Genomic DNA, 25,662 nt, shown 5'->3' with positions numbered 1-25,662 from the left:
TGGGGCAGGACCTGCTGTGAAGGAGCAGTAGCCTAAAGGTGTCAGGAGTCCATGACTTCAGTGTTTGCTTGAAAAGATGACAAGGTCACTGCCATAGGAGTGTGGATAACAGGAGGATTTAGGCAAATCTTGGGCACAGTCAATCCACAGAAGGTACTGGCATCTTGTAAGATCATCACTGGTTTTCTAGCTCCATTTTCAGTATGAGGATGGCACAAGACTGTAATATTAAGTCTCAATCATGCAAGATCTTTTATTTCTAAATCTGGAAATGTTCATCTGAGATGATGGAACATTCTCCTGCTATTAAAATGTATAATCTCACATGTGTGTTAATACCTGTCTGACAGGATCTGATGGAAAAGTTTATTTACTTTGTGTGGTTTTAGGTTGCAGGAACTGACTGTTTGTTCAGAAGATAATGCTGATGTTCATGATATTGAACTTTTACAGTACATCAGTGTGGATTGCTCAAAACTCAAGCGACTCTTGCAAGGTATGATCTGAGCCTGTGTTTTGAAATATTTCTATTTTAATCTGGTTAGTCAGAGATGACACAGTGCAATTGATATATCTGGGTTTTGTTGCTCTGTTTTACTCCAAGCAGTCATGTATTTACTGAAGTATTTAAAAGTAGTTAAGTACTATTAAAACATTGATTTGAAAATTGCTTTGTGCTTCAAATATCTTGTATAACCCGTGTTGTTTTTAGAAAAAGTTTCTGTTCTAAATGCAGAAATGTTTTGTCTTTTCAGAGACTGTATTCAAGTTTAAAGCTCTTAAGAAAGTAGCTCAGTTAGCTGTTATCAACAGTCTTGAGAAGGTAAGTGTTCAGTACTTCTGTTTCATTGCTTATTCATAGACTTTCTTCTAGCTTAGGAATAGTTGCAATTCAGTAATTTACTATAAAATAAAAATTGCTGCCTCCCTTTGATGCAAATATGTTTTGCAAGAAATTTTGAGTGATTAGAATTAAGAATAAAGCCTCTCTTTGTTTAAATGTGCAATTCAGTAAAATTGTTGAAGCTCTGGAATGTGAAGGTGTTTCCCATTATCTGCAGGCATTTTGGAACTGGGTGGAAAACTATCCTGATGAATTCACAAAGCTGTACCAAACCCCCCAGACTGACATGGCTGGTAAGGCATAACACATGACAGTGTTCAAGGCTGGTTTCTCAGATACCACCAAATGCATTCACTTGCATTTTGTCCCCCTTTGCTCCTTGTGCAGCCTGCAAATAAACGAATTTCTGTCAGCCTTTGTCAGGGCAGGCAAGAGTATGTTCCTGTCTGTTTTCTTTCCTGACTCCCCTCTTAAAAGAGATTCATTTTGTGCTTCACAACACAAAGAAATAAACCCCAAAAGATGGAGACTCTTTAAATTTATATTTTTCATCTTGATACAGGGTAAAAACTTAGAGAACATCACCTTTACTTGTCTCTAGTGAAAAAGAGAGGAGAATTTATATTTTCAGGTAAACCATGTCTTTAACTGGGTTGAGACCATTTGATCCCCAGTAGCATGTCAGTATTGTGCAGACCAGACCTTTCCTTCTGTGTAGGTGGAACTATCCCTCTGCTCTTTTATACCTGTTCTTTATCTCTTCATAGTTAAAACTAGTATTGGACTTGGGCTTATGTTTTATGCAGATTGTGCTGAGAAGTTGTTTGATTTAGTGGATGGCTTTGCTGAAAGCACAAAACGTAAAGCAGCAGTGTGGCCACTGCAGATCATCCTCCTGGTCCTGTGTCCAGAGATAATCCAAGATATAGCAAAGGATGTGGTAGAGGAAACTAAAATGAACAAGGTAAGAGAAGTAGCTGTATTCTGGCTCTGTTTTTTACAGTCTGCTTGGTTTTGCTGATTCTCTATTTCGGGGGTGTTTAATTTTGTCTTTCCTCCTTCAAGAGCACATTGCAATTCCATATGTAAATGTATGCACTCTTTTTAAGTTCTCACCTTACATACATTCTTTTACTGTCAGTAATTCATACAGATAGTATGTCCCAAACAATGTTATTTCAGAACTTTCCATTTCCTTGAAGATTTGAATCTCTGTGCTGTGATCTCCTCTGCCTCCACCCGCAGCAAATGGCTGTGCTGAGGTTCTGGGGTCTGCAGGGGGCTGTAAGCCCCACAGGTACAGCACCTGCAGCACCTGCTGGGTTTGGTGTGGCTGCAGCATTAGGGCTGAGAGTGAGCAACCACCTCTTGTGCCATTCTGATTGCCCCAGCTCTGTCAAAGAGAATGTCTTTAATAATGACAGCATTTCTCCAGGGTGCTGCATCCTGTTGGTTTTTGCCATCACAGTGTCTGGTTATAACTATCCCTGCTTTGAATTCTGCAGAAACTGTTCCTGGACAATCTCAGGAAGGCCCTGGCAGGACACAGTGGGAGCAGGCAGCTGACTGAAAGTGCTGCTATTGCTTGTGTTAAACTGTGCAAGGCATCTACGTACATCAACTGGGAAGATAATTCTGTCATTTTCCTGCTAGTGCAGTCCATGGTAGTAGATCTTAAGGTAAGAATGTCTGTTTCCTAATTGCAGTGAAGAAATTTGAAATAATGAAGTTAACTTTGAATTTCTTAGTTAATACCAGTGGTTTTCACTGGAAAGTTTTGTATTAAAAGTAGCCAAGAATAATCATGGTATCCAATTTATATATTTATATTTTTCTGAATTATATAGAATTTGCTGTTTAACCCAAGCAAACCTTTTTCAAGAGGCAATCAGAATGCAGATGTAGACCTGATGATTGACTGCTTGGTTTCCTGCTTCCGCATAAATCCTCACAATAACCAACACTTCAAGGTAAGAACACTGCTTGTGGTAAGTCATTCTCTACATACTATTGACAATCTGTCAGTTATAAAAGCTGTGCTAACAGCAGCTTGAAGCTCATAAATTAGTTCAACTGTATAAATATCCCTTAGTAATAAATCCCTGCATGTTTTGATAAATCTTTTCACAGCTGATTAGGCTTCTCTTGTTCAGACTTGACAGCTTTGTCAATTTAATAAAAAGGCTCCAGAATGTTTTTCAGGATGACAGGAAAGATGGCAAAGACAAAGATATTCCCAAGTGGCTTTTATGTATTTTTATTGTAGATCTGCTTGGCACAGAATTCCCCATCAACATTTCATTATGTGCTGGTAAATTCACTCCACCGAATCATCACAAACGTAAGTTCTGGCAGTATTTCATCAGCCAAGGTCTGGGGCTTCTGTTCAGATCAGTATCTACTTAGTAAATACCATTTGGATAGCAGACCAAATCTTGTGAGTGCAGAAGTGTCGCTTTAGGAGGCGAAATAAAACGACGCGGACACTGGAATCCCCAAAGTGAAAAGAGAGAACTTGAATTTCTGACTCCAACATTTATAGATTTCCAAAAGTGACAGTGGATTGGAGGATTACAGTGCCACCTCTCTAATGACACTGGATAAACTAACAGTCTATTAAATTTTTTTTCTTCTAGGAAAGAATGCAAAACAATTAATTATTTACATAAAGTGCGTGAGAAAGTTTATTATGAGAATGTAAACATCAGAAGGCTTAGAAGAGCTTAGAAGAACAGGGTGACACAGAAGATCTTGGGCTTGGTGCCTGTTCAGGAGTCAGAGCAGCTAGTGAGCAGCTAGGTCGGAATCCTTGCTTCAATTGCAGCCTATTGAAAGGTTACAAGTTTGATAACGGGCAAGCAGGATGATGCTGGGCATACTGGTAACAGCGTGCAGAGAGTTTGGGGTGAGGGTCGGGCACGCTCAGCCTCGGTGGCCCCAGAGCTGTGGCTCGGAGTCAGCGCTGCCCTTGCCTTGCAGTCGGCGCTGGACTGGTGGCCGCGGATCGACGCCGTGTACTGCCACGCCGTGGAGCTGCGCAGCATGTTCAGCGACACGCTGCACCGCGCCATGCAGGGCTGCGGGGCGCACCCCGCCATCCGCATGACCCCGGTAAGCCCCGGCACCCAGGCCTGCCCTCCTCTGCAGCACCTTGCGCTGGACACCAGAGGGGGGAAGAGCGGAGCAGCAGGGAGCCGCACGTGCTCCGTAGCCCTGCAGTGTTGGGGGATTGGCTGTTCCTAACTCAGCGTCTCTCAGTTTTCCTGCTGCTTTTAAACTGGCTACGAAGTATTTGTCCTCTAACTGTCCTCTGTGGCTAACTGTCCATTTTAAGCTTTCTGGCTCTGTGAATAGCCAGCTAACGTGTCCATCCTTGCTTAATGTGAAAAACCAAAGCATTCTGTATGTGAAGATAATCACTGAAAACTATGATGCTTTTACCATGATTGGCATGTTCATTTGTCTTGCTTTATGTTGAGCAAATTGACTGTTTGGTCTTGGTGACAGCAACAAAGTAAAAGATTTTTCAACCATTATGAAATAAAGTCAATATTCTTGGCTGTCTTGGAGAAAGTCTTGAGTAAATTCAGATTTGTACTTCATCCAAATTCTTCCAGTAAGTCCACACACAGCTGTGTTGCTGCATTCTCCTCTGAACATTCCTTGAGGACTTTTGCTGTGACAAGTGGTCTTGATAGGTTGGTTTAGAGAGCCTAAAATGAGACATAAAAATATTCCTGTTGGGCTTCTCAAAGGAGAGCAAATGAGCACAATGCTTTTGGTTGAAAGCTACTCCATGTTTAACTTGCTTTTCACCTGTGTGTATTCATCTGTTGGAGAATAGTTGCCCTGACAATACCCCTGCTCTGACTGGTGGTGCTTTGTCTTCTGCTTCTCACTTTCCCTCTGCCTGGCTGCTGTTGCCCACGTGCTCAGACGCCCGCCAGCCCCTGCTTTGCATGGCCCTGGGCCTCTGCTGCTGTAAGTATGACCCGTAACTACCGCAGAAAAGCCCTTCCTTGCGCTGACTTTTCTGTGCATAGTTACCCGCAGAGCCCGCCGGCCCCGGACAGCGCCAGTGGAGCTCCTTCCCCCAGGAAGGCACTGTTGGTTCTGTGCCCAGCACGATGCTCTTCCCCCGTACCCCTGCTCTGGTTTAGAACTGGTTCCTGATTTCCAGGAACTCTCTGGTGCTGAGCTCCTCCACGTCTGTCCTTGTCCGGTGCTGTCTGTCAGCGTCCCGCTGCTGTTGGTCCCTCGGTGCATTGCACAGAGCCTGGCCTGGCTTTCTCATTGACACTCTTTAGTTTGGATTGGGTGGAGGCAATAAGTGCTTTCACAGAAACACATCTCCTTTCGCCACGTGCCTCTCCTAGAAATCCCTGAGCTGTGGCAAACCAAGGCTTAGCACAGAGTTAGCTGCCTCTATCACCATGCTATCAATTTCTTGATCAGATGCTTTTTGTGGTAGGTTTTATTCCATATATTTGCACAATAACTAATTATTGAAATAACATGAAGACCTTATTTCTTCTAGAAGTTAATCATACCATGTCATAGCTCATCAGTTAACCTGAAGGTGATTTCAACCTAGGCTTTCTCCTTTTGTTCAAAACTTACAAGTAGTTCACTGGTTTTTCAGCTGGAGGCAGATTGTTTTTATATTTAAGCGATGTCCTGTGTGCCTTTTAGAACTGAAAGGTTCATTTTCCAGAGGTTGTTGAGGTGGACATGCAAGCATCTGGCCTGGGGCTGTAGCAGAAAATAAAGACATTACTCTGCCTTTGGAAAAAATTCCCTCTCATGTACTCAGAACAAGTTGGAAACGTTTATTTTTATTTCTGTCTCAGACCAGAGAAATAACCAGTAATTCTTTTTGGTCCTTTTTCCACTTTTCTTTTGCCACAGTTTGTCTCTTTTACAAAAAATTTTCTTATGTCCACATGCAGCTTACTGAAACAATTGTTAAGGGAACTTTAAAGATACTGTAGTGATTGCCTGTGAGAGAGGGGATCTTGAACTAGAAGGCTGTGTGACTATACTTGAGTTTTGTATACTTTTAAACTTCTTCTTGAATTATAGATGATAAAAGCAATACATTTCATAAGATGTTTAATTATAACTGTTATGTTTGACTACTTTCCTGATGAAGACTCTGATTTTTTTTTCCTTCTGTCAGAGCCTTACATTTAAGGAGAAAATGACAAGCCTTAAATTTAAAGAAAAACCTACTGATTTGGAAACCAGAAGCTACAAGTTCTTGCTGTTGTCCTTGGTGAAACTGATCCATGCAGATCCAAAGCTTTTGCTGTGTGTAAGTAAATCCTACTGTCGTACTGTTCAGTTGTAGTGGAATTTACTTTTGAAGCTACTAAATTAGTAAAAATTAATGGTCACCTGACCATCTAGGACACTTCCTACTCATCTTTTTCTCTGGTTATGATGCTCCTGTGGTTTTAAAGGAAAAAGAAACTGTAAGAGACTTTACAGAATCAGAGCAACACAATGAGGGGGAGCATGAAGTTCTGCGACTCTGAAGGGGAAGGTGGGGGAAGGAGAGGGGAATAGAAGAAAATTAAAATAAGGGGGTTGGAAATTAGTCATCATTTCAATGAGTACTGTCTTAGATCTTCCATTTTCTCAGGTCTGTGATGGTTTAATATAAAAATATTCCAGTTCTGTCAGAGACATGATATGCAAGGCATGGATTAAAAATAAAATGACAGATTCTCTGAAAGATCCCAAAATCTCCCTAGTTCAGCAGCAGGAGTGCTGCAGGAGCTGTCAGTAGTGTGGTCAAGCAGGGGAAGGCTTTGCAGCTGAGCCTGTGTTGTGTGTTTCCATGCAGAACCCCAGGAAGCAGGGCCCCGACTCGCAGGGCAGCACGGCCGAGCTGATCACGGGGCTGGTGCAGCTGGTGCCGCAGTCCAGCATGCCCGACATCGCCCAGGAGGCCATGGAGGTGAGGGGCACGGCCCGGGGCTGCTGCCACAGCCTCTCCTGCAAAAACTGTCTGTCTGTCTGTCTGTGTGTGTGCGTGTGCAGCTTGGCTTTGGACAGAAATACCCGGGAAAGCCTCTGGGTCTGCAGTATGAGCGTGAAGCGAAGACTAAGTAGAAATGCTGTTGACACTGAGTAACAATGAACTCTTGCTCTTCTATGGAAAATGCTTTTTATATCTTTTGTTGTTCTTAAAGCAGTTAATGAATATGACTGCATCTGTTTCTCTGCCTGAGCTCAGGTACTCTGTAAAGTTCTGTCTTTAAATGAACTCTCTTTGGCTTTAGGCCTTGCTGGTTCTGCACCAGTTGGACAGCATTGACTTGTGGAATCCTGATGCTCCTATAGAAACATTCTGGGAGATCAGGTATGTAAATTACCTTATATAAATGAGAGAAATAGCTGTTTGATTTGTCTTCTCTTTTGAAATAGCTGTGAGTATTTTGGGAAAGCTTTGCAACAACAGGGAGTTCATGGTCTCTTCGGGCGGGGGGAAAACCCGTCACACTTGACACTAATTTAACCCTTTGGCAGTTTTAACAGAGAGTGTGAGGCCTGACGGGATATGAAGAAGGAACATCCCTAGATGTGTTCCTTCCAGAGCAGAGTTGACACGTTGTCAGAGCAGTGTAGGTAACTCGTGCTGCCCTGTCTGTGCTGTCTCTGTCCCGGGCAGAGCTGGAGCTCCAGGCCGGGCTGCCCGCGGGGCTTCAGCTGCTCCAGGCCGCGGGCGCTGGGAAGGGTCCCAGGGGAGCTTGGCCTGTCCATGCACACTCTCACCTCTCTGTTGTACTGCTGGAAGCCCAGGGTAGTGTTTGCACAGGGTGTTCATGCTAAGTGCCTATTTCTATGTGAAACGTAGTGTAATACCTTCAGACGTTTTGGTGTTCCGTCAGAAGGCTGATGCTGAATTTCGTTTTGCTGCAGTTCACAAATGCTTTTTTATATCTGCAAGAAGCTTACAAGTCATCAGATGCTCAGCAGTACAGAAATCCTCAAGTGGCTGCGAGAGATTCTCATCTGTAGGAATAAATTTCTGCTAAAAAACAAAGTAAGTGAGCATTGCCATCTCCCTGTTAGGATCATTAACATGAATTGTTCTCTGTTGTGTCACTGCCTTTATTTACCAGGTTGTTTTTGATTGGAAGAGATTTAGTAGCTACTCCTACTTGTTCTGTTCTCTGATTTCCTCTCTGCTTTGTGAGGCACCTTGGTTAGAATTGGTAACCAAAGTTAGGTTTGGGGTTTTTTTTCCCCTTTAGCTGCACAGGTTGCTGTACTTGCCTGGAAAAGGAATGTTTCACAGAAACATGTGCCTTGTGCCTCTTTGCCTAATACAGGGAAATAGTCCCCAAGGTGAGAGAAAGGGAAGGTAGTTAATGGTAAAATACACATGCTTATGGATGAAGAAAGTTTCCTGTTGGATCTCAGGTTCTTCTGAGTCCCAGAATTCTACCTTGCTTCTTTCTGATATTCTTAAAGTATCAAGTAATGTATTTCTTATGGGGAAATAGCAGTCTAGGATACCATTAACACGAGGAACTTGATAACACCCTGAGAGCAGCAGTGGAAAAAGTACTGTGTAAATGTCCAAGAGCTTTTTACCTTCCTCAGATCTATGCTTTTTGCTCTTTTAAAGTATCAATTGATATATTCTTTTCCTCTGCTCTCTTTATAGCAGTCAGATAGGAGTTCCTGCCACTTCCTTTTCCTTTATGATGTCTCTGGAAGTGGAACTAGTCAAATGTCTCTTGACCATGAGGAAATGATGCGCTGTGCACCAGGGGCTACCCTGAGGAAAGCAAAGGGGAATTCTTCCATAGTAAGTAATACATGTGGGTAGTTAATTTTAACTCTTGAGAAAAACCCCGTGGGCAAGTAGAAATTAAATTACTTTTAGAGTTATTTTTGAAAATAAAATTATTTATTTCTGAGGAGAAAAAGACATATGTATCCTAAATAATGTATGTATGTAATGTGCTGGTTAACAGTGATGTTTCAGACTTTACAAAGTAACATTTTTTCTGTTAAAACGTTGGCAGATATTTTTTGATTGCAATTGCAAACAGCATTGTGACAGCATGTATGAGCTCTGATCCTTTTTAGGATGGCTTATTCCTACTAGACCAAAAGGAGTTTCAAACACAGTTTGGCCAGGGCTGCATTTTCACAAGCAGTGTTCCCCAGCTGGGAATTGTGTGTTTCCCAGGAGAGCACTGCAGGATGCAGCGGGACCCCGATCTGCCGCCAAGCCCAGACCAAGCTGGAAGTGGCCTTATACATGTTCCTGTGGAGCCCAGATATCGAGGCAGTCCTGGTGGCCATGTCCTGCTTCCGTCACCTCTGTGAGGAGGCCGACATCAGATGTGGAGTAGATGAGGTCTCAGTGCATAATTTCTTGCCAAACTACAACACTTTCATGGAGTTTGCATCTGTGAGCAACATGATGTCAACAGGTGAGACTCATGAGTCAGTTAAAGTAACTTGGTACCTGGACAGAAGACTGTTACTTGTGTTTGAGTTCTTTAAACAGATTGAGGTTCTTGATTTCATGCTGCTCTGGCTTTTCATGGAATGTCTTAGTTATTAGAATTGCCAGAAAGTGTAAGGAATTTGGTTGACTGAGCTCAGGAGGATCTTACAATCGTGTAACAAGAAGCTACCTTTCTGAAGATTTTTAGGGGGACATGTTCCTCTTAATTCAGTAATTACTTTCAAAGATCACAAATTTCTTGTAGGTGGATTTTCAAAAACTTGGTTCAATGTTCTGTGCCCTTTGCAGGGAGAGCAGCTCTTCAGAAGAGAGTGATGGCATTATTGAGGCGCATTGAGCACCCCACTGCAGGCAACACGGAGGTGAACTAACTTCTCACTTCACATGCTCTGTGTGCATATTAAAAAACAAGCACAGAAGTATTGTTGCTACACGTAGTTTTGAAGTTAAGTCGTGATATATCTTACCTTCTTTCAGGCCTGGGAGGATACACATGCAAAATGGGAACAAGCTACAAAACTAATCCTTAACTATCCAAAGACCAAAATGGAAGATGGGCAGGTGACTATGAATTTTTCCATTGGTTCAACATTTAGAAATTCAAGCCAAGTCTTTAAGCTTATGTATTTGAAGGCATTTGAGTTTTAACGTAGCAAAGGACCTGTGTCTCCCAGGTGACCGAGAGCCTGCACAAGACGATCGTGAAGCGGCGGATGTCGCACGTCAGCGGCGGCGGCTCCATCGACCTGTCGGACACGGAGTCGCTGCAGGAGTGGATCAACATGACGGGGTTCCTGTGTGCCCTGGGCGGGGTGTGCCTGCAGCACCGCAGCAGCGCGGGGCTGGCCACCTACAGCCCCCCCATGGGCCCCCTCAACGAGCGCAAGGGCTCCATGATCTCCATGGTCTCCACCGAGGGCAGCGTGGAGACCCCGGTCAGCAAATTCATCGACCGCCTGCTCACCCTGATGGTGTGCAACCACGAGAAGGTGGGGCTGCAGATACGCACCAACATCAAAGACCTGGTGGGGCTGGAGCTCAGTCCAGCACTCTATCCCATGCTCTTCAACAAACTGAAGAATACCATCAGCAAGTTCTTTGATTCTCAAGGACAGGTGATTCACAGTTGTGTGATATTATTTACATTTGTGTCTGTCCTGTCTTTCCCCCGAGTGACTGAAATGGATCCCTGTTTGTGTTCTGTGCACACCCTGTGTGAGCAGAGTGATCATCACAGCACATGTTAATGATTATTGTGGTTGTGATTCCAGGCTGTATTTAACATTCTTGAGTAGTGAACTCTTGAGTGCAGAATCTGTGAGATTGTTTGTGGAATCCTTATGGCTGGCAGTGTCCACATATTGAATTGTGACGTGTATTGGAATTCTGTTGGCTTGGTGGTAGCTAGAAAAATCCTTGTCCATGAGATTTTTGAAATGTTGCAGTATATTTGGCAAATACTCTTTCTTTTTTTTTGGGGGGGGGTAAAAAATTAACCAGAAATTGTCATCCTCTAGGTCTTGTTAACTGACACCAACACACAATTTGTAGAGCAAACCATTGCTATAATGAAGAATTTGCTTGACAATCACACAGAAGGGAGCTCAGAACACCTTGGCCAAGCAAGCATTGAGACAATGATGCTGAATCTGGTTAGGTAAGGAGCCCTCTTGACCTTTCTATACACAGGCATTATGTTTAAGAAGTGAGTTGGAGCCTTCTAGTTTATATCTTTTCTGCTTGTGTCCATGGAGAAGCAGCAGCTGATTTTCTGATCCTCCTTATGCTTCTGACAGCTTCAGTAATTGTGGAAGTTGTGTAGCATTAAGTGCATTGCTCAGGAGTGACTGTTTTGTTTTAAAGAGCTGACCATTCCATAGCTTGGCCCTATTGCCATAGGCATTCCTGGTTACTTTTCTGTACATTGATGTTAGTGGTTAAAAACCAGCTGAAGGGCAGATTGTGGTTCACTATGACACTGATAGAAAATTTTGGCCAGAAGAAATTTGCTACTGATGCAGGGGCTTTCTTGGGACAGAGGAAGTGAAGTAGCATGAAGTATTTAATTAATCTTTTCTGCTTTTTTCTTCAGATATGTGCGTGTGCTTGGAAATCTGGTACATGCCATTCAAATAAAAACAAAGCTCTGTCAGTTGGTAGAAGTAATGATGGAAAGGAGAGATGACCTTTCATTTTGTCAAGAAATGAAATTTAGGTAAGGATGGCATTACCTAACTTACAGGGTAGAGTACTGTGGGCAAGTGTAGTTTTCTCTGGTTGGGTGGTTAAAAAAGAAACCAAAGCCCTGTCACAGCAGTATTCCTGGTACAGGGAGAGTTCTCTGGTCTGTGTCTTCAGAATGATTATGAGCCTGGTGCTGCATTTAAGTATTACTTAGTTTGTGGTGATACTGAACTCTTGTACAATTTAATGTGTGATACAGACTGGTGGAAAAACCCCAGCAAAGCTAAACCAACCTATTTATGTGTAACAGGAACAAAATGGTGGAATATTTGACAGACTGGGTAATGGGAACTTCTAATCAAGCAACAGATGAGGATGTGAAATGCTTGACAAGGTAAGGGGCACTCTTCACCTGTAACAGCATTTGATATCCATGGATGAGCTGGCATATTGGGCTTGCTGTAACAGTAATAATGTTAAGGAAAAGACAAAAATTGAAACTGAAGCTTTGGTAAGCTACAGCAGAATTATATTTAATGTTCAGTCTTAAATGACTTGGCTCCTTTTAATACTTTCTCTGATTTAGAACCTATAACACAAAATATAAGAGCTGTTTTCATAATGGACAGAACTTTAGTAAAATACCTTTTTATTATTAAAAATATTATTTTTCATCTCCCGGTAGAGCTATAAGTAAAAGTGACTTATATTTGTTAAATTTTATTTTTCAGAGATTTGGACCAGGCGAGTATGGAAGCAGTGGTCTCTCTTCTTGCTGGGCTTCCACTCCAGCCTGAAGAAGGAGATGGTGTTGAGTTGATGGAAGCAAAATCTCAATTATTTCTCAAGTAAATAGTGACTTTTAACTGTTTCTCTATACAATCACTCTGAAGATAGGCCCTGTATGACCTTTATTACAAACTGTGCTTTTCTTCCAGCAGAAATAATTTTGTTATCCAAGAGGAATTACCTCTTCTCTGGCCCATTTCAAAATCTCTGCTTTGTAGGTTTATGGAAACATTTTCATTTAAAAAATAATTAGAAAATTTGGCTTTGTTTCTGCTTAATGCAGATGTGTGTTTCAGTCATGGCAAGGATTAGCTCATTTGATACTGTACTTTATTTATTTTTATCCATGAAACTTAAACTCTCTTGGAAGACATTTGTTGATAGAGGCACACCAGTGTTGGGGAGAATGGGCACACAGGTTTAGGACAAAGGGAGGTTGTTGGAGCACAGTTAGGGTTTGGGCTTTGCCATGAGGAGTCTCCTTGGGGCAGGGGTGAGGTTTGGGGGGGTTTGTTGTGTGATTGCTGCTGTGGGTGAGGTTTGGGGGGGTTTGTTGTGTGTTGGCTCCCATGGGTGAGGATCTGGGGTTTGTTGGCTCCCATGGGTGAGGATCTGGAGTTTGTTGTCTCCCATGGGTGAGGATCTGGGGTTTGTTGTGCATTGGCTCTCATGGGTGAGGATCTGGGCTTTGTTGTGTGTTGGCTCCCGTGGGTGAGGATCTGGGGTTTGTTGGCTCCCGTGGGTGAGGATCTGGGGTTTGTTGTGTGTTAGCTCCCATGGGTGAGGATCTGGGGTTTGTTGGCTCCCGTGGGTGAGGATCTGGGGTTTGTTGGCTCCCGTGGGTGAGGATCTGGGGTTTGTTGGCTCCCGTGGGTGAGGATCTGGGGTTTGTTGTGTGTTAGCTCCCGTGGGTGAGGATCTGGGGTTGCTGCGCGTTGGCTCCCGTGGCAGGCTGGTGTGACCACGAGGGCCTGTCCCCAGGTACTTCACGCTGTTCATGAACCTGCTGAACGACTGCAGCGAGGCAGAGGAGGACGGCGCGGCGGCGGGCGGGCGCAAGCGCGGCATGTCGCGCCGGCTGGCGTCGCTGCGGCACTGCACCGTGCTGGCCATGTCCAACCTGCTCAACGCCAACGTGGACAGCGGCCTCATGCACTCCATAGGTAACGCCCCGCCCGCATGGCGCCTGCCCCCCGCCTCTGCACCCTCCTCACTGCTGCTGCCTTCTCTCCCGCAGGCTTGGGCTATCATAAAGACCTCCAGACCAGAGCCACCTTCATGGAAGTCCTCACCAAGATCCTGCAGCAGGGGACGGAGTTTGATACCTTGGCAGAAACAGTGCTAGCAGATCGCTTCGAGAGATTGGTGGAGCTGGTTACGATGATGGGTGATCAGGGGGAGCTTCCTATTGCTATGGCTTTAGCCAATGTGGTGCCTTGTTCTCAGTGGGTAAGTTGATTTTGTTTCCTACATTCTGTTAAAATAATAAGACTAGATATAAAAAGTGCAACAACAGTCTGGTACAGAGAGAATAGAGCTGCCACTGACAATAGCTAGCCTTTCTTTGTATGATCCTAAAAATGTACTGAATCTAAGTTCAGATCTTGGTGATGAGATTTAGTTAATGTCTAGGAATGATATACAGTTATTATAATAAATGCATCTGGGCTGTTTATTTATTACAGGTGATGTGTGCTGTGATGCAGACACACAGAATTGTATTTGCTCTTCTAGGTTTTAGCAAGATGAGTTGGGCTTTGTTATACAGTGGAGTAACTGCCTGTCTGTCTGGATAACCATTATGGACCTGTAAGGCTGGATATCCTGAGGCAGATTTTTAGACAAGCAGTAGCATAGGAAACGTTTGCAGAGAGATTGCTTTTGTGTAATTTGATATTTACCTGCCAGAGCCCATAGCAGACATAAAACTTCATTGCAAACTGCTCGGTGGTTTTGTCATAGTACTGGGGTTTCATACTTGCCCTGGCTCCCTGAGAGTCAGATTAACTCTTCTTCCTCCCTTTAAGGATGAGCTGGCTCGTGTCCTGGTCACACTCTTTGATTCCCGGCACCTGCTCTACCAGCTCCTCTGGAATATGTTCTCAAAGGAGGTTGAGCTGGCAGACTCCATGCAGACACTCTTCCGAGGAAACAGTTTAGCCAGTAAAATAATGACTTTCTGTTTTAAGGTACATAATCTCTTTTTTTTTCCTCTGGTACAGATCTCTTCAATAGCAGGAAAAGTTTAGTAATATGAAAATACAAAGCTGCTTGTCTTTGGGGTTAAGCACTTGAGTAATGGGATTAGATAAAAGCCATACAGAGTTGCCTTTGGATCTCAGTTTCAGTTAGTCTCAGCTCTCACATCTATTAAGTTTGTGGAGTTTTCTTTTTGGGTTTTAACATTTAATGAAGTGAATCTTGTAGAACACTTATGGTCAGGCCCTTAAAAAGTAGGTATCCCTCTGGCACTAAACTTTTGCCTTTCTGACTAGTTCAATTGTATGAGTGATTCTGGGCCAGTGCCAGCTGGAGGACTCTTCCTGCTAAATTCTGAGGTCCTGTTTGTGCTCCCATTTCAGTTTAAAAAGTTGTGTACAAACAGAGGTGAAATGTGGAGTCAGCGCTCTAAGAAAAAACGTCTGCTGGTTAGCAGAGTTGCTACTTTTCTCTAATTGAAAATTAATTAAAATACCTGTAGAAATTGATCTTGGTTGTGTTCCAGAGGTGAGACTACAATATACAAACCCGAGTTTTACAGGAATTTGGCTTATGCCAAAACAGCCCGGGTGTTTTCAGGCTGTTGAAAGCTTCCAGAACTTTGCAGCATTCCTGTGTCAATCTGGGCTCTGTCCTTGTTTCCCCTGCACACAGGTCTATGGTGCTACATATTTGCAGAAGCTGTTGGAACCTTTGCTGCGGACTGTGATCACATCCCCTGAGTGGCAGCACGTCAGCTTTGAGGTGGATCCAACAAGGTTTGAGATTCAGGGCGAGCAGCAAATGTATTTATTTGTCAACATGATTCCCACTCGTTGTCTGTAATAGGATTCCTTTTTCCTTGTTGCAGATATTTTTCTCATGCTTTCGTACTGTTGTACCTCTCACTTTTCCAGACACATTCACTGTTTCTGCAGCCCTCTTGCTCTGTTGCTTTAAATTATTTCTAACTCTTAGAAAAATCAAAAGTATTCATCTCTTAAGTAGCTTATCCAAAAATAGGCCTTCTAATGAATGCTTTAACCATCAATTGTGTCTACCTCAAAATTCCTTTCGGATAAACCATCATGAACTGATAATGCAATTATCAGTTGGAATTGTGCATGCATGTGTTTGTATGAAATGGTCTGAGAGAATGCCACCTACAGCTGTCTGTTCACTACTGAGTTTTACATGGCCTTTTATTTGTACCTTATGTGGTTTAAAATAACGATGGAAACTTTGTGCAAAAGATCACAAGTATTTCCATAAGAAAAAGGGCAAATGAGGTTCTTACCAAGGATGTAAGTGCAGCTTGTGTTGTGTTTGATTGCTGGTCATACATGTGTGGGTCTGTTTCAGGCTGGAGCCCACAGAAAGCCTTGAAGAGAACCAGCGGAGTCTCTTGCAAATGACAGACAAGTTTTTTCAGGCAATCATTAATTCCTCCTCGGAGTTCCCACCCCAGCTGCGCAGTGTGTGCCATTGTTTATACCAGGTATGCCTGCAGTGCTTGCCTGCCCCTAAGCTTTGGGGGTGGTTTGTGAAATTCCAGCAGTTCGGAGCTTGGTGCTAGACACAGGGGGCACCTTGAAAAAGCTCTTCTCAGGTGTTTGATAAGTAACAGCAGTCTGAACGTTGGGGCTCAGCGGTGTTTTAAGGCTTGTGTTTGCAATCAGGAGGTGAATGAAGGTACCCAGGTGACCTCCATCCCCAGCTCCTCTGCTCTGTCCTGTGGCTGCTGAGCCCAGTGTCCTGCTGGATCTCATTGTGTGTTTCTGGTGGATTCAGCTGCTGCTGAAAATCTGAGTAGGAGTTCCCTTGGGGCTCACTGGGAATACAGTTTCCAGTCCAGTTGGAGCGTGTCGCAGAAATGCTGTGCCTGGTGGAATATTGGACCTGTGGTCTCAGTGAGGTGCTCTGGAAGAGCTGCTTCTGCCCTTTCAGCCAAAGTCTGTATTCAGGTCTAAAGCAAAGCCAAGCAAATGGATTTTCTGACCTGTGTGAGCTAATGATGAGTAACAAAAATCCTGTCACATTTGCACAGTGGATGCTGGGGTGATCAGAGCAACTGCTGCAATGCCCAGAGCTTGGGAGTGAGAACAGGGAATGTGTGTTGGGACTGTTGTGGTTTGGGGTTGTTCCTGTGGGCCCTTGCACTGAAGCAGGTGTGCAGATGCTGAGCCTTGTTCCTGCCTGACCGCTCTGTAAAAGCCTCTGAAGCTTTTGGTTTCTCTTCTTGACAGTGGCTGTGTTTGGGTTGGTGGCAGAGTGACTTTGGGTTTTTTTGATGTGTTTGGGTTTTGTAATCAGGAAATGAAGTGGGCAGATTGGTCTCCTCCATGGCCACAGTGTCACAGACATCAACTAGAAGAATATTTGAGTGTTACTGAAAATATCACACACAGCCTTGGTTGTTCCTTCTGTTATTGGATGTTGCATTCTCCCACACCTCATCTCAGAACTGGGTTTATATGCTGTTTCCAGGATGTGTCAGATTATTGCCATTTCAGTGGTCCATTGGTAGCAGTTATTTCTGTGCAAACCATTGGTAATTCCTTCATTAAATGGAATTTTAAAATGTGCTCACCAAGAGGCATTCCCAGAGAGTCTTCTATGGAAGCCTTTCCGAGTGTGTTTGCTTTATTCTTGCCTTTACTGTCTGTGGTAATAAGGGTAATTTGTTCCCAAAAGAGATTATTTACTGGCAGATATAAAAGTGGTATTAACTGATATGTAGTTTCAATATTTACTACTTTAACCAAATAGGTGATTTTTATAAGATAACTTCCTTTTTTAAAAGGTGAATGTGTTCCATCCCAAGCACTAGTGTGAGAGTAAATTATACTGAATTTTGTGGTGGTTTTTTCATGCTTAGAGTTTTAAAGTAACTGTGTGCAAGGAATGCTCACCAGATGTGTTTTGTAAATGATTAGTAGCTAGTTTTAATCACTGTAGCAACCTCAGAGAAACGGTGTCCTTGTTTGGGTATTGGTGTCTTTGCTGGCTGGTGTTTCTGTTTGGGAGCAGAGCCCAGTGAGTGTTTTCCTTTGGAAACATCAATAACTGGCTGCTGGGATAGATTCACCTGGCTCCTCACAGGTAATGGATGTTCAGGAGTGTGATGTGAGAGCAAGCATGCTCACAGTAACCCCTACAGAGGATCTGTGCTGGCTCTCCCAACAAATCCCCCCAAACACACGTGGGTTTTCTTGTGACAGCAAGGTGGAAACTTTCCTCTTGCTGCACTGTCCCAGTGAGTAGAGTGTGTGTACAACTGCTCCAGAAGCCACTCGTGGAAGTTACACAGGGAGAGTTGGCAGAGGTGCTGCTGGTGAAGTCTTCACAGGTCCTGCTCAGGTTTCAGTTCAGCTTGCTTAGTGAGGGTTTTACTGGCTGGTTTGCTTTGGGTGTTTGCTTTTCATTCTGTTCCATCCTGGACCTGTGGAAGCTCTCTGCCAGTGCCAGTGTGACCCTCTGGAGGTGGCTGAGTGCTGCAGGCTGGCTGGGACCCAGCCCTGGGTGCTGCTGGAGGTGCCAGGGGTGCCCAGCCCTGTCCCAGCTCCCAGGAGTGTTGATGCACCTCTGGTTGGGGAGCAGGGCACGAGGGTTGGGGCTTTGCTCAGATGCTGCTGGAAGTAAAACAGAATTGGGGCCTCCGTGGGTCCCTTTGCATCTCAGTGAAATGCAGAAATAAGCACAATCAGGTCAGATCTCTTGACTTGGAAATCTCTAATAAATTAACTGTAGGCTGTAGCTTCTTTCTTCCTTTGTCCAGAGAGTGTTTTATGGCAGAGTTACCTCTCACAGTGTAATAACCCTGATGGTTCACAGGTCTAACCAAATTGAAGGACACACAGAGAAAGATTGGAAGATTCAAAACTCTAAATTTGTTTTAAAAAGCAATATGTATTTCAAAGGTATAACACTACTATTTGTACTGTTAAAATTATTTGGGGATGGTAAAATACATTTGAAAGCTGAATACACCATTTAAGGCCCAAGATTGTGTATCATGAGCACATTGATGTGGTTTGACTTTTAATCTAGCCAGAAATAGTAGAAATGATTGAAATTCAACATATGCTTGTTTTGTATTTAGTGCTTTGTAAATAAGATGTAATAAAACTGTGGAATAAAAACTCCATCATCAGTCTTTAGTTTATATATTTCATTTTCTGTTGGTTATGTTTGTTACATTTTACTGTGTAATTTATGTACAAGTCAACATTGGTTTTTTGTTGCTGTATGTAGTTGGTGCTGTGACTTGTTTGTGCTCATCTCTGTTCTGTAGGCAACTTGCCACTCTCTACTGAATAAAGCTACCGTAAAAGAAAAAAAGGAAAACAAAAAATCAGTAAGTTTGGAGACCTTTTTATTAGCCATTTCTTTCAAAGCACAACAGAAATCTTTTGCTGTTTGTTCAAAATATCTTCACTTCAGTCTATTTGACCTCACTGTAAAATCATTCTACTAATTCTGGCACAAAATAGCTTTCATTTCAATTAACACTGGAATTAAGTTAGATTTAAAATATTCTCTGTGTGCCTATTTGAGTAAATGAGACATTTTTAACATTACTGCTTAGTATTTAATATTCTGACTCTTCTAGTCTTGCCACCGTCTTCAAATTAAAAAATTGTGGAAGAGAAATGTTTCCTATGGTTTTGAGAAAAATCTGGGTCTGTTGAGCTGCTTTAACACTCTGGCAGATAACCTGAGCTTGCATCCTGGGCAAAGAACAATTAATATTTGTGGGGTACTCGAAAGAGGCTCGTGGGACTTGTTTCTGACACATTTTCTTCTGTTTGCTTTGTGATTAAGTGAGAAAACCCCAACTTTAGCACTTGTATCATTTCCTGAGGAAAGCAGATTTTCCATTTTAAGTAACTTGTTGTGTTAGGGTTTAGATCTGTGGGTTGCTTTAGAGCATTGTCTTTAAAAGTTCAGACTTACTCTTTTCTTTGGCAGTGACCTCAAAATATAAAGTAGGAATCAACCAGAATGGAAATCTAGACTTTTATTAAATACTGTTAGTTTTGCTGTAACTGAGCAGAATAGTAATCATGTTTAAGTGCAAAAGTTGTGGGCAAACCAGTATTTTTAAAAGAAAATATCAGTAATTGCATCACAAGGTAACTGACTGGAGTTGCTAATGAACCAAAGTGATTCTTGGTGTATTTTGTACTAATGGCTTTGTCTGGTTTAAGCAGCATGATTTGAGATTGCATTAGTTATGTTTTGAAGTATTTTACTAAACTGGGATTTGTTTGGCCTTTTTTTTATGTTATACCATACAGGATAATATCAAGTTTGCTAATTTTATTCTCTGGAAAGGAAGAATCTGACTCCTTTTGATTAACCATTGTTACTCATTACAGTATACTCACATGGATATTGATGTTTTATAGAACCACATGTTGAATATCCAAGAACTTTATTTTTGTCAGGAAGCTTTGTTAAGTTAAATCAGAGACACCCAAAGAACAACTCTCCTCTTAGTAATGCACAGTTGATTTCCTAAAAGAAAAGAGATTGCTTGGGAATTACTATTTTCCTGGATGGCAAAGGACAATATTTTAAATCTGCTCAGTGGTTTTATACAGTGTATGTGTAGGCAGAGGAGTGCACTGGCCACTCAGCTCTGGCTCCTTCTGTGCTGCTGTGGACAGATGATGGTTTTGAAGGGTATTTCTGCAAATAGCTCCTCCTCACAAATGGAAAATTACTCCTGAAGCTGTAGAGCACAGTGTTGTTGCTGGAGAGGCTCGTGGCTCAGTTGTGCAGTTGCAAACACACAGATCAAAGACCCAGTAGGTGAAAGGTGTTCCCTGTGCTGGGGAAGGGCAGTGCACACCTGAGGCACCTGCAGGGTCCCTCCAGGGGCAGGGCCCTGCGTGGGGTCAGCTCTGAGACGTGGCCAGGAGCTCTGGGAGCCGTGTCCCTGCCACGGGAGCTGTGCAGCTGCTGAGAGAGCCAGCTGCTGTCTGAGAGCCCCACTCCTTTCCCTCTTGTTCTGGTTCTCTGGGATGCAAGAGAGTCCCGCTCCAATGCGCTGCGCACGGTCCGTGTGGAAGGAATGCTTTGGCTTGGCTTGCCGTGCAGGGCTTTTGGCAGCCCCTGCCCGGTGCTCAAGGCAGGCCTGTTGTGTGTGGTTGTCCGTGCACAGGTGGTGAGCCAGCGCTTCCCCCAGAACAGCATCGGGGCCGTCGGCAGCGCCATGTTCCTGCGCTTCATCAACCCCGCCATCGTGTCCCCGTACGAGGCGGGCATCCTGGACAAGAAACCCCCGCCCCGCATCGAGCGTGGCCTCAAGCTCATGTCCAAGGTGAACCCAGACCCTGTCTGCCTGCCGCTGCTTTGTGTGTGCCTGCTTCAGTGCTGCTCCTTGGCCAGTGGGAGGAAATGGGGGAAATGTTTGGGTCAATTACTGTAACAGTAGTACATTAAACCTCTGTGTGTCTCTGCATGTTTTTCCCTTTAGATCCTTCAGAGTATTGCCAACCACGTGCTGTTTACAAAAGAGGAGCACATGCGGCCTTTCAATGACTTTGTGAAGAGCAATTTTGATGCGGCACGAAGGTACGGCCTGGGGACAGCAGTGCTGTGCGCGGAGACAGGGCCGGCAGCGCTGCACGCAGGGAGAGGGGCAGCAGTGCTGCGCGCAGGGAGAGGGGCGGCAGCGCAGGGAGAGGGGCAGCAGCGCTGCGCGCGGGGACAGGGGCGGCAGCGCTGCGCGGAGGGAGAGGGGCGGCAGCGCTGCGCGCAGGGAGAGGGGCGGCAGTGCTGCGCGCGGGGAGAGGGGCGGCAGCGCTGCGCGCGGGGAGAGGGGCGGCAGCGCTGCGCGCGGGGAGAGGGGCGGCAGCGCTGCGCACAGGGAGAGGGGCGGCAGCGCTGCGCGCGGGGAGAGGGGCGGCAGCGCTGCGCGCAGGGAGAGGGGCAGCAGCGCTGCGCGCAGGGAGAGGGGCGGCAGTGCTGCGCGAAGGGAGAGGGGCGGCAGTGCTGCGCGCAGGGAGAGGGGCGGCAGCGCTGCACGCAGGGACAGGGGCAGCAGTGCTGCGCGCAGGGAGAGGGGCGGCAGTGCTGCGCGCAGGGAGAGGGGCAGCAGCGCTGCGCGCGGGGAGAGGGGCAGCAGTGCTGCACGCAGGGAGAGGGGCGGCAGTGCTGCGCGCGGGGAGAGGGGCGGCAGCGCTGCGCGCGGGGACAGCTGCGGGTGCCCCTGCAGGACAGCCCTTCACTGTCCCTGCCACCCTGATGTGTGCTCCTGGCTGGGAATTGCAGGTTTTTCCTGGACATCGCGTCCGACTGCCCGGCCAGCGACACCGTCAACCACAGCCTGTCCTTCATCAGCGACGGCAATGTGCTGGCGCTGCACCGCCTGCTCTGGAACAACCAGGAGAAAATCGGCCAGTACCTGTCCAGCAACAGGTGAGCCTGCAGCCCTGGCAGGAGGGAGGAGCTATCAGAGTCCTGGAATGGCTTGTGTTGGAAGGAACCATAAAGCTCATCCCAGCCCAGCCCCTGCCGTGGGCAGGGACACCTTCCATATCCCAGGGTGATCCAAGCCCTGTCCAGCCTGCCCTGGGACACTTCGAGGGATGGGGCAGCCACAGCTTCTCTGGGAACCTGTGCAGGGCCTCCCCCATTACTTTAAAAAAGAAAATCCAGCCTGTTCCAGTTGAGGAAGGGTAGTGGGAGCTGCTGAGTAAAGGAGGAGTTTCCTGACAAAGAACATGTTGTTTGTAGGGACCACAAGGCTGTTGGACGACGACCCTTTGACAAAATGGCAACGCTTCTTGCCTACCTGGGGCCTCCTGAGCACAAACCTGTGGCAGATACACATTGGTCCAGCTTAAATCTCACTAGTTCCAAGTTTGAAGAGTTTATGACAAGGTAATGAGATTATTATGGACACACAGTGTGGGTTTCTGGACTTTATCATGTGAGGATATGTCAGTAGTTCTTAAGACTCTCTACTATCAAGAGTCTCTGTTTTAAAGGAGAGTTTAAAAAGCTGAGTCTACACAAACCTTTTAGGTTTCTGAGTAGATTTTAATTTAAAAAACTAAGCTGAGTATGAGAAAGGGTGGTAACATATGTGATTTAAGGAAGGCTAAAGATTGTGTAAACTTCATACTTTTGTTCAGAGATGGAGGTAAAGAGGGTTTGGGATTTTTAAAATTTGCTTGAAAGGCAATTGGGAAAGTTGATTTTTAAAATTTGCTTGAAAGACAGTTGGGAAAGTTGATGTCAATGTATTGCTTTTTAGGCATCAGGTACATGAGAAAGAGGAGTTCAAAGCACTGAAAACATTAAATATTTTCTACCAAGCTGGGACATCCAAAGTTGGCAATCCTGTTTTCTACTACATCGCTCGGCGGTAAGAAACCTTTCACCTTCCCAGTCTGAAATGAACCTGTCAGTCAAAGGTGTCAAGTGTATGTGAGAGACACCAGCTTGGTAACAAACAAGAGTCTGAAATAGCTTATTTGCTAATATTTGCTGACAGTATTTTGACTTGTTTCCTAAACCAAAACTATCATTTCAAAGTAATTACACTCATGACAGGAGTCGTTCCTAGAGGTGTTAAGGAAAGGGAGATCCCTGTGCTCACCCCCAGGTGTGGTCAAAGGCAGCTCTGAGGATTGGATATGCTGCTGAAGCTGCTCTCTGTGCTGAGGTGCTGCTGGTGAGGTGTGCTGGAAGCACTGGGGAGGCTGGTTTGGCTTGGGGGGCCGTGGGAGTGCTGCAGGGCTGGGATTTCTCCAGTCCTGGCATCACCAGGCACTTTGGGGTGCTGGCACAGCCCCTGGGCTGTTCATGGTCTGGTCATTGCTGGTGCCTTTTGTGCCTTGGGAGCAGAGCCCTGCCTGGGGGTGCTGGGGTTGCTCTGTGCTTTGTGCTGCCCATGGTGGCAGTGGCACTGGGGGCTCCACTTTCAGTGTTGTCATGAGAGGATGTCATCAGTGGTGATTCTTTGGATGGAGTGGAAGAACACAAGATGAGGAGCATTATTTACCTTCTGTCCTGATTTTCTGTCTTCAAAAGCCACACAACAGTCCATGAAACCTGCAGGTGTGCTGACAGAAGGGGCTGGCTCGAGGGCAGCCTGGATGCTATTTTCCCCCCCTATACTTTTTTTTTTAGCAAGATCCCTAACGTTTAATCCCCTTACATGCTCAGAGTTAGAATCAAAGGCAGTCTTTTGAATTCTCTTTAAAAAACTCTGTTTGCTTGCCACATTTTTCTTCTCCATTTTGTTCCATTAGACACAGTCTTATTTCATGTCAAGTCAAACAAAATGCCTGCATTGTTATCCTGCCTTGTTCAGACAAGAAATTAGGCATACAAATGCAGAGAGTAGTGATAACCCATCTTAAAAAGTGACTGTGCCTGGCAGTGATCCGAGGCATCCTTATGTATTCTGTGCAGACCTGACATGCAGTGTTTCCTCGTTTGCAGAGCAAGAAATGGTTATTTCATCTGCAGAGAAAGAATTCCTGGAAGTAAATAAAGACAAAAGTTTGCACCACCTGTTTGCTAGGCCTAGCTCACCTCCCTCTTCTTTAAAAGCAGAAAAATCAATTTATCCAAAGATGCCTCACTGGGCAAAACTGTCATGGTCCAGTCAGCCAAGCATTCCTGCCTTCACAGAGGGTGGGTAGGAGCAGATTTCTGAACATTTTACCCAGGTGTGGGATATTAATGAAAATATTGCTGTACTGCAACAAGGGCCTTGCTGCTGGGTGAGTTATTACCTTTTCCTTCAGCAGCTGCACAATTCAGGAATCCTGGCAGGGCTGCCTTTCAAACCAGCAGGAAGGAAGGGCTTTGCTCTGGGCTGATGCTCTGGCATCATCCCTTCTCACAGGGATGTGGCTAAGTGGAGCTTTTTTGGGGTGTTTGTCTTCTGGTTCTGAGACAGGTGTTGTGTTTTCAAGGTGTGAAATGTGGAAAAATTGTTTAGATTGGAGCTGCCAGGCTATTTGAGGGCTTGTAGCAGGCTGGGGTTTTTTGGGGGTGGGTTTTTCCCCCCTTTTTTTTTCTTTTCTCTTTTTTTCTTTTTTTTTTTTTTTAATAGTTGAAGATCTTGTTGCTAAGGCATTGTTGAGTCATTTTACTGATATATCTGGATCAGTTTATGTCCTCCTTGTGCTGTGAAATTTAATTCCTTCTGTCATCTATCTTCACATTTTGTTTCCTGGGCAACAACCCAGCTTCTGGAGCCAGTGCTCTTCTGTTTTTAATCCCTACCCAGTTACAAAAATGATCCATAAATCAATGAATATTGATCCTGAACTACTGCCATTAGGTTTTAAGGCTGATCCCAAACTAATTAATAGGAATAAAACCTCTGAGTTATTGCTGCAGACCGCAGCAATCCCCACAGCAATTTTACCCTTTCCAGAGGGGGTACCCAGCTATTAGAGGTGTGCCAGAGCTCCTCTGGGTATTTTGAATATTGCCCTGAAATGCTGAATAGTTGTTTTGGATACCAGTTTCACCGAGAATAGATGATTTTGTGTTTCTGGAGGTCTGAGTGCACAGCGTGTTTACAAACCCAGGCCCCCGGGCTTAGCTGACAGCGGCTGCGCAGTTGCCCAGCAACAAGTGCTCGACTCCCACACTTCTGCCTCCTCCCTGCTGCCTTATCGGCTCATTCGTATTCCAGAAAAATACCAGGAAGCCTAAATTCCAGTCTGCTTTTCTGAAAGCAGTCTGAGCAGGCAGCCCTGGTGCTGCAGCAGCTCAGGCAGGGTTTGGGAGGGAGCAGAGCCCTGGAGTGCCGTGGTCCTGCTCACTTCATACCCAGCTGTGGTCTGGGATCCAGCTCCCCAGTCCTGCCCGTGCTTTTGGGAAACCCCAGTGCCCCGTTTCCCCTTCTAGGCTTTTCTTAGCATGCTGAGAAGTGTGAAGGCTGGATAGCAAGTCCTTCAGGATGGGGGCTTGCAGTTGCCCCAGATAACCTCTGGAAAGCAGTGTTTTCCTGTTCCTGGTCTTCAGATTGTCTCATTGTGGGTGGAACATTCTCAGAGCCTTTAAAGTCAATTCCCTGTAGGTTTTTAATGCAATAGAATTTGGCATCCTGTACTGATTCTGCAGCAAAGACACATGCAATATTTCCTGTAATTTCCTCAAATTAAGCAGTTTA

General features: G+C 44.8%; 1 protein-coding gene across 3 annotated transcripts in view; it reads left to right on the top strand.

Moving 5' to 3' along the window:
- The window catches only part of NF1 (neurofibromin 1), a 73,053-nt gene that overhangs the window by 12,657 nt on the left and 34,734 nt on the right, over window positions 1-25,662 (top strand). Inside the window, exons 5-36 of one of the 3 annotated variants that reach the window (XM_059865852.1) lie at window positions 390-496; window positions 756-823; window positions 1,062-1,137; window positions 1,651-1,808; window positions 2,350-2,523; window positions 2,692-2,814; window positions 3,111-3,185; window positions 3,824-3,955; window positions 6,024-6,158; window positions 6,693-6,806; window positions 7,132-7,211; window positions 7,772-7,895; window positions 8,523-8,666; window positions 9,054-9,300; window positions 9,627-9,700; window positions 9,816-9,899; window positions 10,013-10,453; window positions 10,856-10,995; window positions 11,431-11,553; window positions 11,833-11,916; window positions 12,254-12,370; window positions 13,293-13,474; window positions 13,549-13,760; window positions 14,339-14,500; window positions 15,186-15,289; window positions 15,873-16,008; window positions 18,805-18,867; window positions 20,680-20,838; window positions 20,995-21,092; window positions 21,792-21,938; window positions 22,257-22,403; window positions 22,780-22,890. In XM_059865852.1, the coding sequence (XP_059721835.1) occupies window positions 390-496; window positions 756-823; window positions 1,062-1,137; window positions 1,651-1,808; window positions 2,350-2,523; window positions 2,692-2,814; window positions 3,111-3,185; window positions 3,824-3,955; window positions 6,024-6,158; window positions 6,693-6,806; window positions 7,132-7,211; window positions 7,772-7,895; window positions 8,523-8,666; window positions 9,054-9,300; window positions 9,627-9,700; window positions 9,816-9,899; window positions 10,013-10,453; window positions 10,856-10,995; window positions 11,431-11,553; window positions 11,833-11,916; window positions 12,254-12,370; window positions 13,293-13,474; window positions 13,549-13,760; window positions 14,339-14,500; window positions 15,186-15,289; window positions 15,873-16,008; window positions 18,805-18,867; window positions 20,680-20,838; window positions 20,995-21,092; window positions 21,792-21,938; window positions 22,257-22,403; window positions 22,780-22,890 (4,341 nt within the window). Of the gene's footprint in view, window positions 1-389; window positions 497-755; window positions 824-1,061; window positions 1,138-1,650; window positions 1,809-2,349; window positions 2,524-2,691; window positions 2,815-3,110; window positions 3,186-3,823; window positions 3,956-6,023; window positions 6,159-6,692; window positions 6,807-7,131; window positions 7,212-7,378; window positions 7,474-7,771; window positions 7,896-8,522; window positions 8,667-9,053; window positions 9,301-9,626; window positions 9,701-9,815; window positions 9,900-10,012; window positions 10,454-10,855; window positions 10,996-11,430; window positions 11,554-11,832; window positions 11,917-12,253; window positions 12,371-13,292; window positions 13,475-13,548; window positions 13,761-14,338; window positions 14,501-15,185; window positions 15,290-15,872; window positions 16,009-18,804; window positions 18,868-20,679; window positions 20,839-20,994; window positions 21,093-21,791; window positions 21,939-22,256; window positions 22,404-22,779; window positions 22,891-25,662 lie in introns of those variants that run through there. The other 2 variants (XM_059865853.1, XR_009489154.1) reach the window with 2 other exon arrangements.

This window comes from Haemorhous mexicanus, chromosome 22 (assembly GCF_027477595.1).
Source record: "Haemorhous mexicanus isolate bHaeMex1 chromosome 22, bHaeMex1.pri, whole genome shotgun sequence".
In the NCBI taxonomy this organism is placed as follows: domain Eukaryota; kingdom Metazoa; phylum Chordata; class Aves; order Passeriformes; family Fringillidae; genus Haemorhous; species Haemorhous mexicanus.
This window is presented reverse-complemented; position numbering and strand designations above follow the sequence as displayed.